Source organism: Amborella trichopoda, chromosome 4 (genome assembly GCF_054954075.1).
Source record: "Amborella trichopoda isolate Santa Cruz 75 chromosome 4, AtrichopodaSantaCruz75HAP2 v2.0, whole genome shotgun sequence".
Lineage (NCBI taxonomy): Eukaryota > Viridiplantae > Streptophyta > Magnoliopsida > Amborellales > Amborellaceae > Amborella > Amborella trichopoda.
In genome coordinates, this window is record NC_142339.1 from 7715295 (window position 1) to 7732744 (window position 17450).

Sequence of the window (17450 nt, forward strand, 5' to 3'; positions counted from 1 at the left end):
AAAAAAGAGAAAGAATACACCTTTTACTTGCAACAACGGTGTGGCCCGTATTATCCACTGATCTACCAAAAAAAAAAAAAAACCGCTATGGCATGTAGCAAGACCGGTTATGACATATAGTATGGCGATGGTATGCATTAATGATTTAAAAAATGGATCAGTGACCCAGATCGGGCATCACAAAAATCGATTTGGATCGGTGAGTCGGCGGTCCAAATTGCCATTTAATTATGTAAAAAAAATAGTGATCCAGCTAAAAAATACATGCAAAAACAATAAACCGACAAAAAATCAGTCCGAATCGATGAATCGATAGTTTTATTATAGGAAAACGACACTTTTCTTTTAAACCTGGACAATTTCCTATACATTGACATATTAGCACGGAGTGACTGATTCCAAGGTAACCGATTCCCATGTCAGACTAGGTGATTCCGTGTTGACCGAACATTTTTTAAATCACTGGTATGTACTATCCCATCCCAATAATTGACCACTTCTAGTTCCCAATATACTGGAATTAATCAAATGCACCGCGTATCAATTGGCTATACTTTTTCTTGAATGTAACATCAATTGTTTAGATTCATCCTTTGAAAAGGCGAGTGTAGGAGGAGTTCAATCCCGAAACAAATTCTTGTTCCACTTTTGTGATGTTACCAATGCTGCCAAATTTTGTTTTTATTGGTTACACCCCATTCATTTACTAATGTGTCAATTCGAGAAGTTGATATCAAATATAATTGAAGCTTCAAACACCAAGTCATTCAACTTATATAATCCTCATGTACTGTACTATCATTTGGTTTTCTACAGTATCCATCAACCGTAGTGACATAGGATGTCAGCAGGTGTGCTAGCAAACTATACCGAGCTTAATTAGGATCACAGAGCTCCGCATTTAAAAAAGGGAAAAGTTCATTTCAGCATTACAATGTAGAAGTATAGTGCATCTAAAAAATCCATCAGAAAAAGTAGTTTTGATTATAGAAAACCTTTGAAGTTGATTGCCTCTATCTCAAGATTTGTGGATATAACATAAAAAAGATTTTAAGTTTTAAAAATAAGAAAAAAGTTTACATAGAGCTGATGCTCTAAACAATCAAACTTGTATTGATGTCCAATATCCCCAATTGATCATCTCGACATCAAGATGCATGGACATGAGAAAAAAATGGATTTCAAGTTTTGGAAAGAGTACATCTTGTAATGCATTTTTTGGACCGTCAATTTTCAAGTTTTCATAGATCTGCTCGATCTACACTATTTTGAAGCTTTAAATTTTATAATTAAAGATGAAAATATATTTTAAGGCTATCACAAAGATCTCCAGTATTAAAACCACATTTCTCAACACTATTTGAAGGAGCGCTTTCCTTTGATTGTTTAGAACATCATTTATACAAACCACACCCTATAAACAATGGTTTTATAACATATTATTTGGGCAACCTATTTTTAAAACTTTCAAATATCTATAGATTTATTTGGTCTATACTATTTTAGAAGGACACAGTTTCCATGAAACCATGTAGAAATGAATCACCCAATGGTTTAAAAACCGGATCGGTGACCCGGATCGGGCTTTCCAAAAACCGATCCGGATAGGCGAATCGGCGATCCCGATCGGAATCGGGTGAATCGGTCAGAATAAAGCTTCAAAAAAATCCGAAAAAATTATTAAAATTCATTATAAATATTGTTTTTTAGGAATTCAATAAAAAATGAGGGTACTCCATTAAGAATTTTCATGTTTTTGAATGAATATGCGAATATTGATATGTTCTTCCCCTGCATGAACCGCCATTCAACATTTAATTTACATCACACAAAAGGATAAACATAGAATTATCATGGAATAAGTATATCAACATACATGGACTACAATAAAGCATAAAATTAGTAACATACGATCTAAAAATAAAATGATAGACGACGTTGTTGTTCTTCTTGGTCACGCTGGTGCCATTGATTGAATTCGTTTGACAATTCATTGATTCGATCTAAAAACGAATCATCGATATTAGCGGGCGTCTGACTATTTTCAAATCCCTGAGTGTTAGTGTTTTGTTGTGTTCCCAATCCAAAATCCCCGAAGCTTGTCCATCCTTCATGCTCACCTGCACTGTCGTGCTCATCCCTACACTGTTGCTGTTGGGACTCGATATGTGAATAATATGGCTGGGATAGGGTGGCCTCAAAATCATCATCTCTCTCATTTTCTCTTAGACCCCCTTCCCACTCTCCCTCATTAGGTGCAATATCACCGACATATTGTGGATACATTGGCTGGCTGCTTCCTCTTTCATGCCGCTCATCACTTTCTTCAATATCTTCATCACCGATAGCCTCAAGGAACGCTCTCTTGTGCAATACTGGCTCCTCCTCTTCTACTACCCATCGGTCTGCTGTGTCTGTGACAAATATTGTGTCTAAGTCTATCGGCCCATAGTCTTCAAGCTTCCTTCTTATTTGTCGCTCTCTAAGGTTTAAATTATAATGAACGTAGACTAGTTTATGAAGCTTCTCAAAAGCGAGTCAATTCCTCCTAGTAGTGTGCAACCATTGGAACGTACTTCAGTTGCGCTCACAGCCAGTAGCAGAACATGTCTGGGAGAGCACCTTGATTGCTATCCTCTTTAGGTGAGGTGCATCAGTACCATATATCTCCCACCATTCAGCTGGATTAAAATGTAAAAAGCATTGTAAGGCCAAGAACAATTCATAAGATTAAATATATGAATAAACAAAATATTAGCGAGGGGATAACCTGGATCCATCATAGTTCGAGAATTTCTGGCAAGTCTAGTTCCGAAGGATCCTATAGCATCCCTATACATAGCAAGCTAAAACAAATATATTACGTTTTAGTACATTATTCCTCACAAATATAACAACTCAATGAAGTTTTTACCCAAACATTAAATAATACCTCTTGTATTGCTGCTACTTGGTTTCGATGGCTTCTCTCCAACCTTGCAATAATGTATTTGACCCCTTCCATAATCTTGTGGGGTTGTTCAGGTGTCAAATAGAAAAATTTTGGGTTGAAGTAGTAACCTAAAAAATATATAGGTAGAAAAATGTCATTTACAATTTCATAAAAAAATGATTTAAACTGAAACATTGTAATGATATAAATATATATTTACCAGCATAATGAATTGGACGTCCGAATTTGGTGTTCCACCTCTTTTCTATAATCTCGATCACTTTGCTAGCAAAATTACACTTCTCCCCAATAGCTGATTTCGCCCTCTCAATACCTTCATAAAGGATACCCATGGTAGCTTTCTTATCAGCATCCATCATTCTTAACACCGTGACCAAAGGGGCAGTGGCCTCTACAACACTGGAACATCGAGACCAGAACAGCCTATTTGAGATTATGTTGTCCACTTTTATACCGGTACTGGACTTCGAGAGGCGGTCATTTAACCACTCTTCACAAGTAAACAATCTCTTTAATGCACATTCAGATTGTCGAATGGAGTCCACAGCTAAGTAATCGGTCGCAAAGCTGGTTATGGCAGGCCTGATTATCTCTTTTTTCTTAGAGTGTTCTCTAAACAGAAATAATATTTTCGAGTGGTTGTATATAAATCTCGACACCAACCTTGCTTCATCTAAAGTCTCCTTCACAATTTTGATCTCACCGATTTCCTCTAACATAAGATCGATGTTGTGTGCAGCACACGGGGTCCATACTAGATGCTTCCTCTTATCCATCAACTTGCTGCCCGCAGAAACACATGCACGCGCATTGTCCGTAATAAACTGGACTACATGCTTATCCCCCACCTCCTCCACTATCTGATCATATAGTCGTACGTATAAGTTTGCATCTTTCTTCGTCCCTGATACGTCTTTGCTAGACAAAAAAGCTGTACCTTTTGGGGAATAGGCCAAGAAGTTTAAAAACTCCTTTTTGCTAACTTTATTCAACCAACCATCACTCATGAGAGTAATTCCTGTCCTTGGCCAACTCTGTTTATATTCTTCAATCCACTTTTTAACTTCCTCTACCTCTTCGTCTAATATTGGCCCACTGAGCTCATATGCCGTCGGGGGTTTTACCCCTGGCCCGGCTCTCTGGATTGCACTAACCATAGGTGGAAAATATGGGCTATTGGCTGCATCAAAGGGAATCCCTTTATCGTAGAACCATTTACCAACATATCTCCCTAACATATTTCTTGTACCTTTAACCATGCCTTTTAGGGTCATCTGTTGTGACTTAGGCTTTGAGAGAAACGACCATGACCTGCAATACTGGCACTCCTAGGTAACTTAGAAACAATTTCTTCAACAACTGATTCTTCTTGATACATATTGCCACCAACCCCTCCATACATATTTGAGCTGGGCCTGCCATACATGCTCGAGCTGGACCCGCCATGCATATCTGAACTAGGCCCACCATACATATCGGAGCTAGGCCCACCATGCATGTCTGAGCTAGACCCACTAGGCATTCTAAACCCACATTCCCTCTGATATTGTTCATGTAAACTCAATCTTGTGGCCATGTCCAGCTCATTATTATATTGCTCTTCTAGGTCATAATTATATTGCGCTTCTGTATCATTCCTGCTTGATGGTGTATATAAACTAGTTATCTCCTCATTCATCCTATGTTTGGCAATTTTTTTACCTTTGCTAGCATTAAGAATTGCCACCATCTGTTTTTTTACATTACTAGGAACACTAGTGCATGCAGAAACTTCTCCCTTAACCCCTGCCAAGTGTTGCTTGAACCTATGTACCCCACTACTTATCACTCTTTGACAGTAATTACAAATAATTTTGTCTTTCTTGTTGGGATCAAGTCTGACCCCATGTTGCCATGCAGGGTCTTCTGTAGATCTTGACATGATTCAACTGTTTTAAGATGTAAAAAGTCTAAATTAACCTGACAGTTCAAAAAGAAAAATAATCACCATATGTAGTGATAATATGTTGCGGTAGTTCATGTAGTCATATTCGTTGTTATTTGTTATTGCAAATACCTTTTTTGACAATAAAATTTTGTATATATCAATTACAAACATTTAGAATAATACAAAATGCAAGCTCCAAACATGGCTACAACTCAATTATCAAGAACATACATTTTTTGCATTAAAAAATTAATAATAAAAACAATTCTTCAAAGAGCCGGCTAACATCAGTCATTCCAACTAAAAAATCCATGAACAACAGATAAAAAAAATACAGTTTTGTATTGAAAATATAATAACATGCATTTTTTTGCATAAATAATCCATCAACATACAATTTTTTCAACAAAAACTTTAACAATAAAAATTTAAAATATGGTTTAATACCTCATGACAATTAAAACCTTGTCACGATTTTCACATCTTTTCAGAAAATCATCAATTTTCAAAAAATTCGATCTTGAAAAAAAAAAAAAAAAAGTTACAGCAAACTCAAACAATAAAAATTAAAAATTGGGTTTAAATGTTTAATACATCATGATAATCAAAACTTTATCACGATTTTCACATCTTTTCGAAAAATCATCATTTTTCAAAAAATTCGATCATGGATAAAAAGAAATAAAAAAAAAAAGTACAGCAAATTTTCAAAAAATTCGATCATGGATTAAAAAAAAAAATTAACAAATTTTCAAAAAGTTCGATCATGGATTAAAAAAAAAAAATCATAAATTTTCTTAAATAATCGATCATGGATTACAAAAAATTCGATCATGGATTACAAAAAATTCGCTCATGGATTACATAAAATTCGATCATGGATTACATAAAATTCGATCATGGATTACAAAAAAAAAAAAAAACATAAAAAAACAAAAAATTCGATCGTGGATTACAAGAACAGAAAAAAACAATTCGATCATGGATTACAAAAAATTCAATCATGGGTTACAAAAAAAAAAAAACACAAAAAATTCGATCATGGATTACAAGTAAAAAAAACAAACATTTCGATCATGGATTACAAAAAAGTCGATCATGGATTACAGAAAATTCTATCATGGATTACAAAAAATTCGATCATGGATTACATAAAATTCGATCATGGATTACAAAAAAGTCGATCATGGATTACAGAAAATTCTATCATGGATTACAAAAAATTAAAAACAAAAAAAAAACAAAAAATTCGATCGTGGATTACAAAAAAAGAAAAAAACAATTACATCATGGATAACAAAAAATTCAATCATAGATTACAAAAAACTCTATCATGGGTTACATAAAAAACAAAAAACAAAAAATTCGATCATGGATTACAAAAAAAAACAAACATTTTGATCATGGATTACAAAACATTCGATCATGGATTACAAAAAATTCTATCATGGGTTACAAAAATAAAAAATAAAAAATAAAATTCGATCATGGATTACAAGAAAAAAAAACAAACATTTTGATCATGGATTACAAAAAATTCGATCATAGATTACAAAAAATTCTATCATGGGCTACGCAAAAAAAAAAAAAAAAAAAAAAAAAAAAAAATTTGTTCTTCACAGAGTCGTTTTACATAAGCGATTTTAACTAAAAAATTCACCTCCAAGTGAATAAATTACATCCAATTAACTATATTTTCTGATAAACAACAATATAAGGAATCAAAAACCTAAATTTTTAACACATTATTTCAAATATATCATGAAAACAAAATCAAAAGGCGAAAAAAAAAAAAAAAAACAGCGGAATTTGGTTCCGCAGACATCTCACTGTTCATATCAAATTTCTTGCTGTAATTGATCAGATTACGTAAAATTGAAAATTTTAAATCATACTAGACACAATAAATATTAAAAACCCTAATTATTGAACTCATTTTGTTCAAAATATGCCGTGAAATAAATCAAATGGCGGAAAAAAAAAAAAACCCAAAGTTCTTACCTGTTTTTGTGAACCGAAGCCTTCAATCTCCAAAAAACTCTGTTTTTCTCAACGATTATCACAAATTAGTAACAAAAGCTTTTGATTCACAGCTTTAAGATCAATATGCCTACAAATTTTGAAAGATTCATGCCCTATTTGGCATGAACTTTCAGAAATGGCGGAAACCCTAAACCCCGAATTTTTCTTGATAAAAAAACAACCAATTTTTCCACCATTTAATCCTTGAAAAAGCTGAATAAAGTTGTTTACAGCCTGCAAAACAGATCACATGCCGAAAAAAACAAAAAAAATGATCAAAAAATGACAAATTTGAAAAAATCCGTGAAGAACACTGTGCAACCCGTGTTCTTCACGGACTCGCCGATTCCGCACAGTGAATCGGCGAGTCACTGTGCGGAATCGTCCGGTTCTCTCTAGAACCGGACGATTCCCGGTTTTTGAACCGATCCGATACCTTTTTCGTGAATTCCGAGTCGAACCGGGCGAGTCCGGTTCGACTCGGCGATTTTTAAAACGCTGGAATCACCTCTTAAAAATCTATTTTTGAGATGGACTTTTTTACCTAATTTTTAAGAACACATACTATCTAACATGGAGATAACGAATATGAAAAAATAAATAAATTTTGAAAATTAAAAATAATAATTCTATTAAAAAGCATTTAGAACGTTAGTTTCAATTATTTTTAGATGGACGGCCTATTTACCTCTATCTTTAAGATAGATGCTTTATACCTTAGGGATCTCAAATGTAGAAATGCAATTCCTGCCGCATAAAACGATTTTCTTTTTTTAAAATCACCAAGTTCACTATTAGAGATAAACGATAGATCTAAGAATATAATGCACTAAAAATTACATCTCCACCAACAATAATTGAAGTTGAGCCTAAAGTCAAATTTAAAACCGGTGTTATGAGGTAGCAATGATCATAGACTTATGAAGACTTCAGTCCAATCAAAATCGGTCAAGTTGAATTGGTTGGATTGGATTTAAAAAATATATATATATATAAAATATATATTATATATTTTTTAAAAAATTATTTAAAACATATTATCTAAATCAATTAAATATTAATTTTAACCAATTTTCAATAATATATATATATATATATATTCATTTTGAATGAAACTTACTCGGGAACCACCATATATGGTCCAATCGGTCGAGCGACCTTTCGATTCCTTAATGATGACTATAGTTAAAAACCAAGTTCAAACCGAAGCCTTTAAGAAACCCTAGTATTACGTAATTTGTTTGGGCCATTAGACCTGCCTCGTGAGCCGACTCACGAAGCCGCCGCGTAAGCCGGTCCCTGGACACGTGTCGATTCCCACACTGCACACGTAAGCCCTATTTGGCCACTGAGAAGGCGCGTGGGCAGGTTGATGGGCTTTCCAGGACCGACACGTGGCTAGGAGCACGAGGATGACAGCTGCTTGGTGGGCCCCACTTTGTCGATGGTTCCGAGCCTTGAAGCCCTCTCGGGCGTGCCCTTCGAGAGAAAGGGATAACGTTGCCCTAACTATCGATACTTGTTTTTTTATTACAACTCTTTCTCTAACCACCTTTTTTATTTTTTTATTTTTTATTTTATCCTGAAATAATGACACTAACGACCCTCGTCCTTTACTGAAAAGACGGAGACTGCCCGATCCTTGAAATATGCCCAAAAGCCCCTGAAAATTTAGTTCCGACGAAAATCCCCCTCACTCGGGGTTTTATAGCCACAGGCACTTGCATAGACATGAGGAAAAGGACATTCTACATTTTAAGATCTTTTTTTTCTTTTTTTGGAACAAAAATCACATTAATTTCTTAATTTTTATATGTGAAATTAGATGGTTAGAGATTCAATTCATTATTATTATTAGTATTTTAGAATTGTAGCTTGGTAAATAGCACACTCCAATTTCAGATTTCAAATCTGACAGCTAAAACTAATTATATGTCTTCTTATATGAAATATGCAAATTACGTTTTATTATTTTCCAAAAGAAGGCTTAAATTATCTTGTGGGGTTCCAGACATGAGAAATAACTCACCCTTCATCTTTCTAGCTCAGTCATCCATTAGTTATTACCTGCTTAGTTTGAGGTAGGTAAGAAGAGAATGGGGAGGGTTTTTTAAGTCTTCATAGGAATTAGACTTTTGGTATATTCTTTGCTTTAGGTAGAAAGAGGAATAGAAGTTGGGCATGAGAGGGAATAGAAACCCTTAGTTTCGGCTTCTCAGTCTACGGCACCATGCAAAAAGCTAGAAATAATTTATCTCAGGATGAGAATAGGGCTGGGTTTGTGGTGGTAGTATCACGTGAGTCTTAGTTAATGTCTAAGCTTTCATTTTCACCTAGCACTTTTGAATACCATTAACAATTTAAAAAACAGGTAAGGGACTGTATTCCCCATTAAACTACCAAAAAAAAAATCAAAATCTTGGGGTGCCACTCCACTCAAACAAGATGAATGCCTAAAAAGTTTGGACCTCATTTGTGCAATGGGGGTGATTATTGGCCACAGAAAATGGGAAAGAACACCATACTCTAGTGCTCTACGTACTATATGGTACACCATCAAAATATTTGCCTTCATCTTGTGTGGATGTCCATTATTAAATCTCCACCATCCATTCTCAAGACATAATGATTGATTTCTCATGAGTATATTATATTTTATACACCAAATTTCATGGTTTAACTCCCATTTTTTAAATAAGTGAGTTAAGATTGATAACATTCAAAAAGCACTAGAGAAAGCCTCACGTGATGTTAGTAAATAAAACAAAGGTTAGTATTATGTGAGACTATTTATCTTTATCACAAGAAAGTTAGAATTACTTTTAGATTTTAGATATCAAATTGAATATCTTGGTATTTCTCACGAAGATTGAGATTTTTTTTTAATTTTGAATCTAATGAAAGATATTCTTACAACCACCTAATTAGATGAACATGAGCAATTATGAAATCTTTATATCAAAAATAAATGATCTCTTTGTATATTTTTCTATAAAACAAATTATGCTCCCCAACAACTAGTACTATGCAAATGGAAAAAGAAAGTGTGTATACAATAATAGGTAGTATACTATAATAGATTATTTGCCCTTGGTATAAAAATTTGAGGATAACAATACCTGACATAAGTTAAATTCAATGGATAGGAATGTGCCACAAAATTCGAAAGATTATTTCTAGATTTTACACTAGCTGATGCTTTAGTTTATTAATTTTACGTCAACTGAGGCAAAAATATGATTTTTTTTGTACAAAAAATAAATCTTTTCACTATATTATTCACGAAAAGAAAAAAAAATTGTATATGATGTTACGTTCTTAGGGGAAACATGTCATTTTAGAAAACGGTTCATGTATCTCATAGTGGACTGGTCAGGATGAGTTTGTCATTCATATAAAAGTAAGTGCTTTCCTGGTCAATCTATCTCTAATGGCTTATTTCGTTTTGATTTAATTTATTTTTTGTTCACGAAGTATAATAATGGGTCCAGCTAACCAGATGCGGCCAGAAGAGGATTGAGAGAGAGAGTGGGGGTTTGGTCTTGCAGAGACAGGAAGAAGAAAACCTGAGCTTTCTTTCTCTCTCTAGAATTCTTGGATCACTTTCTGTTTGTTGGGTGTTCAGGTAAAGTACCAAAACGATTTATGGTTTCTTTGTGTTCATGCTCAATTGTTTTGTTTCATGTCTCTGGTTTATCTCTCTATCTTATATGCATTTACTGGTCTTCTCCACTTTCCAAGCTCTAGAAGCTGGTATCTCTCTCTCTCTCTCTCTCTCTCGTTTTTCCAGTTTTATTTTGTTATTATTTCCATTAGTTTTATGCTCTTAAAACTGGTTCTTCACAACAATGTTACTGTTACTGTTCAATTAAATCTTGTTATCATTGCTGTATTTCTCGTGTTTATTGCTTATATCCTTGAGAAGTTTCCTGCTTCAGCCTTAAGTCCTTTTTCTGGTTCTTCGAAGCTCTTAAAGGAAGGCTTTATTGCTGTCAGTTATTATTCAGAGATGGTTCTTTAATGGCTTCAATAATAGTAATTATAACTATAATGGTATTATTGACACTTTGTACTTTCTGATTTTGTCGGCTTTAATTTCGCGCTCAGCAAACAGATTTCTTTTGTCTAATTAGTTTTGGCTAATATGTTTCTTATTAGTTTTGTAGAAATTTCAAGAGTTAAGTGATTGTTTCTGGTTCATGTTATTGTTTTTTATTTTTCCTCTCGTTATACCATTTATGTTATTGAAATTGTTTCATTGTCAGCGTAAAACAGTGATCTCGATAAATTATTTTGCTGTTGGATATTGCGGGAGCGATCCAAATTTTCTCTCTATCAGATTGTTAAAATAACCCAAATGTCTAAATATAATGGAAACTATCAGAATGGAAAAAGCTTTTTAGAAATGACATTCTTCAATGTATTGTGGAGATGAGCCAGATGAAAAAATCTCTTTGAGACATCTCAAAAAAAGAGAAAAAAATGAAGAAAAGAAATTACCTTACAATTTCTTGTCACTTAAAATTGTATGGCAGTGTGCCGGGACTAGGCCTCGACATAGGCGTGGCTGAGAAGCCCGAGTTGTGTTTACAACTTGGGGCATATAAAAAGGTTCACAAAAAAAAAAAATGTAAAACATATGGGAATGTTACACGAACTTTTTAATGTGATTTAGATGTATTTGAAAAAGATTGGTGCATGTTTTTGGCCATTATCGCTATTTTTCTATGTCCTGTTTTGGATTTTTTAGAATGTCCCAAACTGTCTGATTTTTTCTGATCCATTTTCTCTAATTTTTTGAGCTTGTTTTAACTTTTAAAGTTGTTTCAGGTTTCACTTTACTTTTATATTTTTCTAGTTTTTTCACTCTTTCCTTTTTCATTTTTTATTTATTTTTAGGGCCTTTTAGTCCTGTGCAGGACTCAGCCAGTAACACGCCTTGTCCAAGGGACGAGGCCTTTGGCCTAGATGAGTCCCGGCACACTGTTTATGGTGTAATAAGTTGCACTACAGCTCTGGACTTTGTTGGCAATGCGCTGCTCTTCAAGGAAAATTAATTATTGATGTAACTTTGCAAGAGATATAACTGATTTAGAAGAGAGATTATAGATAAAAAGGTGAGGATTGTGTCACTGTCATTCTATTTGTGCTATATTAAGAATATGCTTGTTGCTTTGGGAGATGTGTGTAGTAGAACCTTCTGCTGTTCTGACAAAATGACTTGGTCCTTTTAAGATGTATATATTTTTGCAATATATATCTTCAGACTTCAATGTTTTAGGCTGGAAACTTTTTGTGCTTTGATGATACTCTGTTGTGGTCATGCAGGTAAAGGGTGGTATTAATTTTGATTTAGGAGACAATATCATAAGATAACGGACTCTGATTTGTCGACAAATCCATTTCGGACTTAAATGGAAATCGAGCTCTTCATGAGAAAATGGAAATTTTTGGAGGAACCCATTACTGAAAGTGGGCAAGATCCTTATAGAATCACCCAATTCATTTCTCAAGTTGATGACTGGGGCCTTGACCTGCTTCGTGGTCTTTGATGATTAGAAAGTGAATTCCACAGCTAGAAACGAAACGTGCACCAGTGAGGGTTCCTTTAGTTGATGATCGCATTCCTCCGATAGGGAAAATTAGCACATTGAAGAATAAATGGTTTCGAGATCATATTCAAATCTATTGGACCTCGTTTCAGGTGGTACCCCTCCATCATTTGGTAGGATGGGAAGAAGGCTCCCGAGAGTCATGACAGTGCCTGGTATCATCTCAGATTTTGATGATGGTGCTTCTGTTCACAGTACCGGCTCTGACCCACCTTCCTCGGTAACTCAAGACAGAACCATTATAGTAGCCAATCAGCTTCCCATTAGAGCTCATCGAAGAGATGATGGGAAAGGGTGGCTTTTCAGTTGGGATGAGGATGCCTTGCTATTGCAATTGAAAGATGGGTTAGGAGAAGACGTTGAAGTTATCTATGTGGGTTGCCTTAAAGAGGAGGTTCCCCCAAGTGAACAAGATGAAGTCTCTCAAATCTTGCTTGAGACGTTCAAATGTGTTCCAACTTTCCTTCCCCCTGATCTTTTCTCTAGGTTTTACCATGGTTTTTGCAAGCAACAACTATGGCCGCTATTTCATTATATGCTGCCTCTCTCTCCTGACCTTGGGGGGCGATTTGACCGTGCTCTATGGCAAGCCTATGTCTCAGTCAATAAGATTTTTGCAGACAAAGTCATGGAGGTGATAAGCCCCGATGATGACTTTGTATGGGTGCACGATTACCATCTAATGGTGCTACCCACCTTTTTAAGGAAGAGATTTAACAGGGTGAAAATGGGTTTCTTTCTTCATAGCCCATTTCCCTCTTCAGAGATTTATAGGACACTTCCAGTGAGGGAAGAACTTCTTCGAGGCCTTCTGAATGCTGATCTAATAGGCTTCCACACATTTGATTATGCTCGCCATTTCCTTTCTTGTTGCAGTAGGATGCTTGGGCTTGTCTATGAATCAAAGAGGGGTTATATTGGGCTTGAGTATTATGGCCGAAATGTGACCATAAAGATTCTTCCTGTGGGGATTCATATGGGTCAGCTCCGATCAGTGCTTAGCCTTCCTGAAACTGAAGCGAAAGTTGCAATTCTTAAAGAGAAATTTAGAGATAGGATCATGCTACTTGGTGTAGATGACATGGATATTTTTAAGGGTATAAGCTTGAAACTCTTGGCCATGGAGCAGTTGCTTATCCAGCACCCAGAGTGGAGAGGCAAGTTGGTCCTGGTTCAAATTGCAAATCCTGCAAGGGGAAGAGGAAAAGACGTTCAGGAAGTGCAGGCTGAGACTTATTCGACTGTGAAACGTATCAATGAGACATTTAGAAGGCCAGGCTATGAACCAGTGGTTTTGGTTGATAAACCACTTCAGTTCTACGAGAGAATTGCTTACTATGTAGTTGCAGAATGTTGTTTGGTCACAGCAGTGAGGGATGGAATGAATTTGATTCCATATGAGTATATCATTTGCAGACAAGGGAACGAACGACTGGATGAGGTGTTAGAGCGAGATCCGGACAAACCAAAAAAGAGCATGCTTGTGGTTTCAGAATTTATTGGGTGTTCTCCCTCTTTAAGTGGGGCTATTCGGGTCAACCCGTGGAATATTGATGCAGTGGCTGAAGCCATGGATAGTGCTATTGTAATGGCAGAGGGGGAGAAGCAATTGAGGCATGAGAAGCATTATAGATATGTGAGCACCCATGACGTGGGATATTGGGCTCATAGTTTTCTCCAGGACTTGGAGAGAACATGTAGGGATCACATTAGGCGGAGGTGTTGGGGAATTGGATTTGGATTGGGATTCAGGGTGGTTGCGCTTGATCCAAATTTTAGGAAGCTTTCAACTGAGCATATAGTTTCTGCTTATAAAAGGACTAAATCCAGAGCTATCCTTCTCGATTACGATGGAACCATGATGCCTCAGTCATCGATAAACAAGACTCCAACCCTTGAGTCAATTGACATTTTGAATAAGTTGTGTGCGGATCCAAACAATGTTGTGTTCCTGGTGAGTGCAAGGGATCGAAAGACACTGACCGATTGGTTTTCTCCTTGTGAAAAACTTGGGATTGCGGCAGAACATGGGTTCTTTTTCAGGTGACTTCCATTTCTTCCTTTGGTTCGAATAAACTCTTTTTTGGGGCACGTAACCCTACAACACGGTTCTGTATGTCCATAAAGAGAATTATTCATTGGGGTCATCACTATCTAATGTAATGCAATGATGGATGGTGATGGGGAGAATGGAATTCATCAGAACGGGATGTGACCACAATTGTGGATGGAAATCTCTCCATTATCATCCATTTCATTAAGATGGAGATGATGAATCATGGTTTTTCATTGTCCATTGGATTACCCAATGGACCATGGTTTTTGATAGTCCTTTGGATTACAGTATGGTAATACATCTTTTTGTTTTTTGAAATTGTGGTGATGGGAGAGTTGCCAATGTATGCATATTTTAGTTTTAAATGTTAGTCAGTTTGGGTCTTGGCTGAAATCATTAGCAGCTGATTGATAGATTTTGGATCAATAGTTGGCATGGATACTCTAACATGCTGGAGTTGCAAAATTTATTTGCCTTTGAAATCTTTGACTACCCTTTTCTTTCTTCAAACTTTGAATTTGATAATACAAAAATCTGGATTAAAATTTATGTTACTTTCATGGGTAGATTAAGTGTATTTTCTAAATTAAATGTGGATTTATCATGTAAAGATGTCTCGTTTTGAATTTCAGTCTACTTACTCTAGAAAACAATATTTTAGACATTGGTTTACATAAATTCTGTGGTCAGAATTCTCTTTCTGATAAGCAGATGTCTTCTTTCAGGTTGAAGCATGACGTAGAATGGGAAACATGCATCTCTGTGACAGATTTTGACTGGAAAAGAATTGCAGAACCTGTAATGAAACTGTATACAGAAACAACCGATGGTTCCAGCATAGAAACCAAAGACACTGCACTGGTTTGGCATTATCAAGATGCTGATCCGGATTTTGGGTCTTGCCAGTCTAAGGAGCTTCTTGATCATCTTGAGAGTGTTCTTGCCAATGAGCCCGTTTCGGTTAAGAGCGGTCAACACATTGTGGAAGTTAAACCACAGGTATGAGGACGAGGTGGATCATTTTTTGAGAACTGGAATAAGTCTATCTGTATCAACTTGTTGGGGTATTTATTTGTTTTCGGTATTATTCCCAGGAAAAATGGTATTTGCGGTACCTGATCTTATATAACAAGAATGAAACGGATACACACTTAAAACAGCATGAGCGTACTCGATTGTTTTGATATTTTCCTGTATAACTCAATCAAGATGCCTTGTCTAGAAATCTTGTCTCCACTTAATGTGGACTGCAGCATGCCACTTGTCTGAACCTTCTGACCAAACAATTACCCATTCCTCATATCTTGGGGGTCTGCGGATTTTTGCTCTTCATTTAGTCTTATTTCATCTACCACCCAAAAAAAAAAAAAAAAAAACAGAAAAGAAAAGAAAAAGGAGATGGAAAAGACATTCCTGTGTCTTTTGCTTCTCCATATCTTCTCATTTTCCATTCTGATGCTAATATGCATTGCAATTGTAGGCAGTAAGTTGTTTATTATCTGTCGCTTAACCTGCAGGGTGTCAGCAAGGGACTCGTAGCAGGACGGCTTCTCTCTTTGATGCAAGAGGGAGGAACACCACCTGATTTTGTTCTCTGTATTGGAGATGATAGATCCGATGAGGACATGTTCGAGGTGATTATGCAAGCGAAGGCGCAAGTGAAGGCTGGCCCTTCTCTGTCCTCGCTGGCTGAAGTATTTGCTTGTACAGTTGGTCGGAAACCAAGTAAAGCCAAGTATTATTTGGATGACACCATAGAAATTGTTAGAATGTTACAGGGCTTGGCCTCTGTATCAGAGCAAGCAGAAAGGAGCTCACCTCACCATTAGGAATCCGCAACATGGTACAAGTGCTAGTTGGTTTTACTTGGAAAAAGATCACTGCCCCATGAGTTTGCCTCTTCCACTTACTGTGAGAAAGCTTTTTATGGTCTCAAAATAAACAGACCTATTGCTTGTTTGAAGAATTGGGGTCATCGTTTTTTGCCTTCGGCTTCATGAGGAGGACTTCAAATGAGAAGGAACCTGTTTTCATTCGAGAGCTCATTTGATAAATTTCCACTTGGTTTTGCAGCATTTTGAAGATGCTGTTAAGACGTATTGTTGTGAAAACACTGCACTTTGGATCGAGGTGGGTCATACCTTTCATCTGTGTTTTACTGTTCTGTAAATATATTTGGTGTGTCTTAGTGGGATGTATGAAACTTTTAGATTGTGGTTTAGGAGCTGAGAATAATCCTTGTATTATTGGATGCTTTGCCATTGTAAATTTTGCAGTTACTGATTGATTGTTATTTGGACTCACAAGTGTCACTACTCATCCTCATTCTACTCATCCTCATTCGAGTCTTATCCTAATTAATCATCATCATCATCCGAGTTTTATCCTAATTTTTTTATTTGGGGTTAGCTACCGCTCAATAATGATCACAATAACTTTATTAGTATAAAAAGTGGTTATGGTAATAATAGCATTAGTTGGTAGCCAGATGGGTTAGCTGTCAGTGGCAGTAGTTGTTGGGTGGTATTGGATAATAAGGAGGCTAATAACCCAGCGAGCAAAATAGAGGTAAAAGCTGTTTCTTTTGGGAGTCCATGGCGACCTGAGTTTGTGATATCTGGAGCATCTCAGAATTGCTTTGAAAATGTAGAAAATGATGAGATCTTTTACAGTGAGCAAACATGGATGCCGGGGCATCGACCAGGGTCTGGGTCTTGACCTAACACCTGAGTTTTGCCACACCCGGACCAGATCCTGGGTCCATCAGAGCTTGCCTGATCTTGTGTGAAAATATATATATGACCTGCACATAGTATAAATTATAATTTATATAAGGAAGAAGTTTATACAAGGTGTCAACTTTACACTTGTAAATAGGGT

The 17450-nt window shown here is 36.0% G+C and overlaps 1 protein-coding gene and 1 long non-coding RNA gene across 3 annotated transcripts; one reads left to right on the top strand and one right to left on the bottom strand.

Moving 5' to 3' along the window:
* Positions 1 to 1834: 1834 nt before the first annotated feature.
* Positions 1835 to 2838, bottom strand: LOC148782234 (uncharacterized). The gene is made up of 2 exons (XR_016053199.1): positions 2771 to 2838; positions 1835 to 2681 (listed from the first exon to the last, which is right to left on the bottom strand). It is a non-coding gene; the product is annotated as an uncharacterized LOC148782234 (long non-coding RNA).
* Positions 2839 to 10409: 7571 nt separating this feature from the next.
* Positions 10410 to 16873, top strand: LOC18439556 (alpha,alpha-trehalose-phosphate synthase [UDP-forming] 6). Of its 2 annotated transcripts, XM_006849726.4 has the most exons (4): positions 10410 to 10527; positions 12231 to 14557; positions 15296 to 15569; positions 16088 to 16873. In XM_006849726.4, exons 2-4 carry the CDS (start codon positions 12564 to 12566, stop codon positions 16397 to 16399), a joined length of 2580 nt encoding a protein of 859 aa, XP_006849789.1. In that variant the 5' UTR covers positions 10410 to 10527; positions 12231 to 12563; the 3' UTR covers positions 16400 to 16873. The 2 variants fall into 2 exon arrangements, with proteins under 2 accessions (XP_006849789.1, XP_088720855.1); XM_088864729.1 differs by lacking the exons at positions 15296 to 15569; positions 16088 to 16873 and having other exon boundaries at positions 12231 to 14561.
* Positions 16874 to 17450: the final 577 nt, after the last annotated feature.

Bases quoted from the DNA above. Each gene is read 5' to 3' on its own strand.
- LOC18439556 (XM_006849726.4), top strand. From the start codon at position 12,564: ATGGTTTCGAGATCATATTCAAATCTATTGGACCTCGTTTCAGGTGGT. The intron at 14,558-15,295 runs GTGACTTCCATT...GTCTTCTTTCAG, and splicing joins GAACATGGGTTCTTTTTCAG to GTTGAAGCATGACGTAGAAT. The intron at 15,570-16,087 runs GTATGAGGACGA...CTTAACCTGCAG, and splicing joins TTGTGGAAGTTAAACCACAG to GGTGTCAGCAAGGGACTCGT.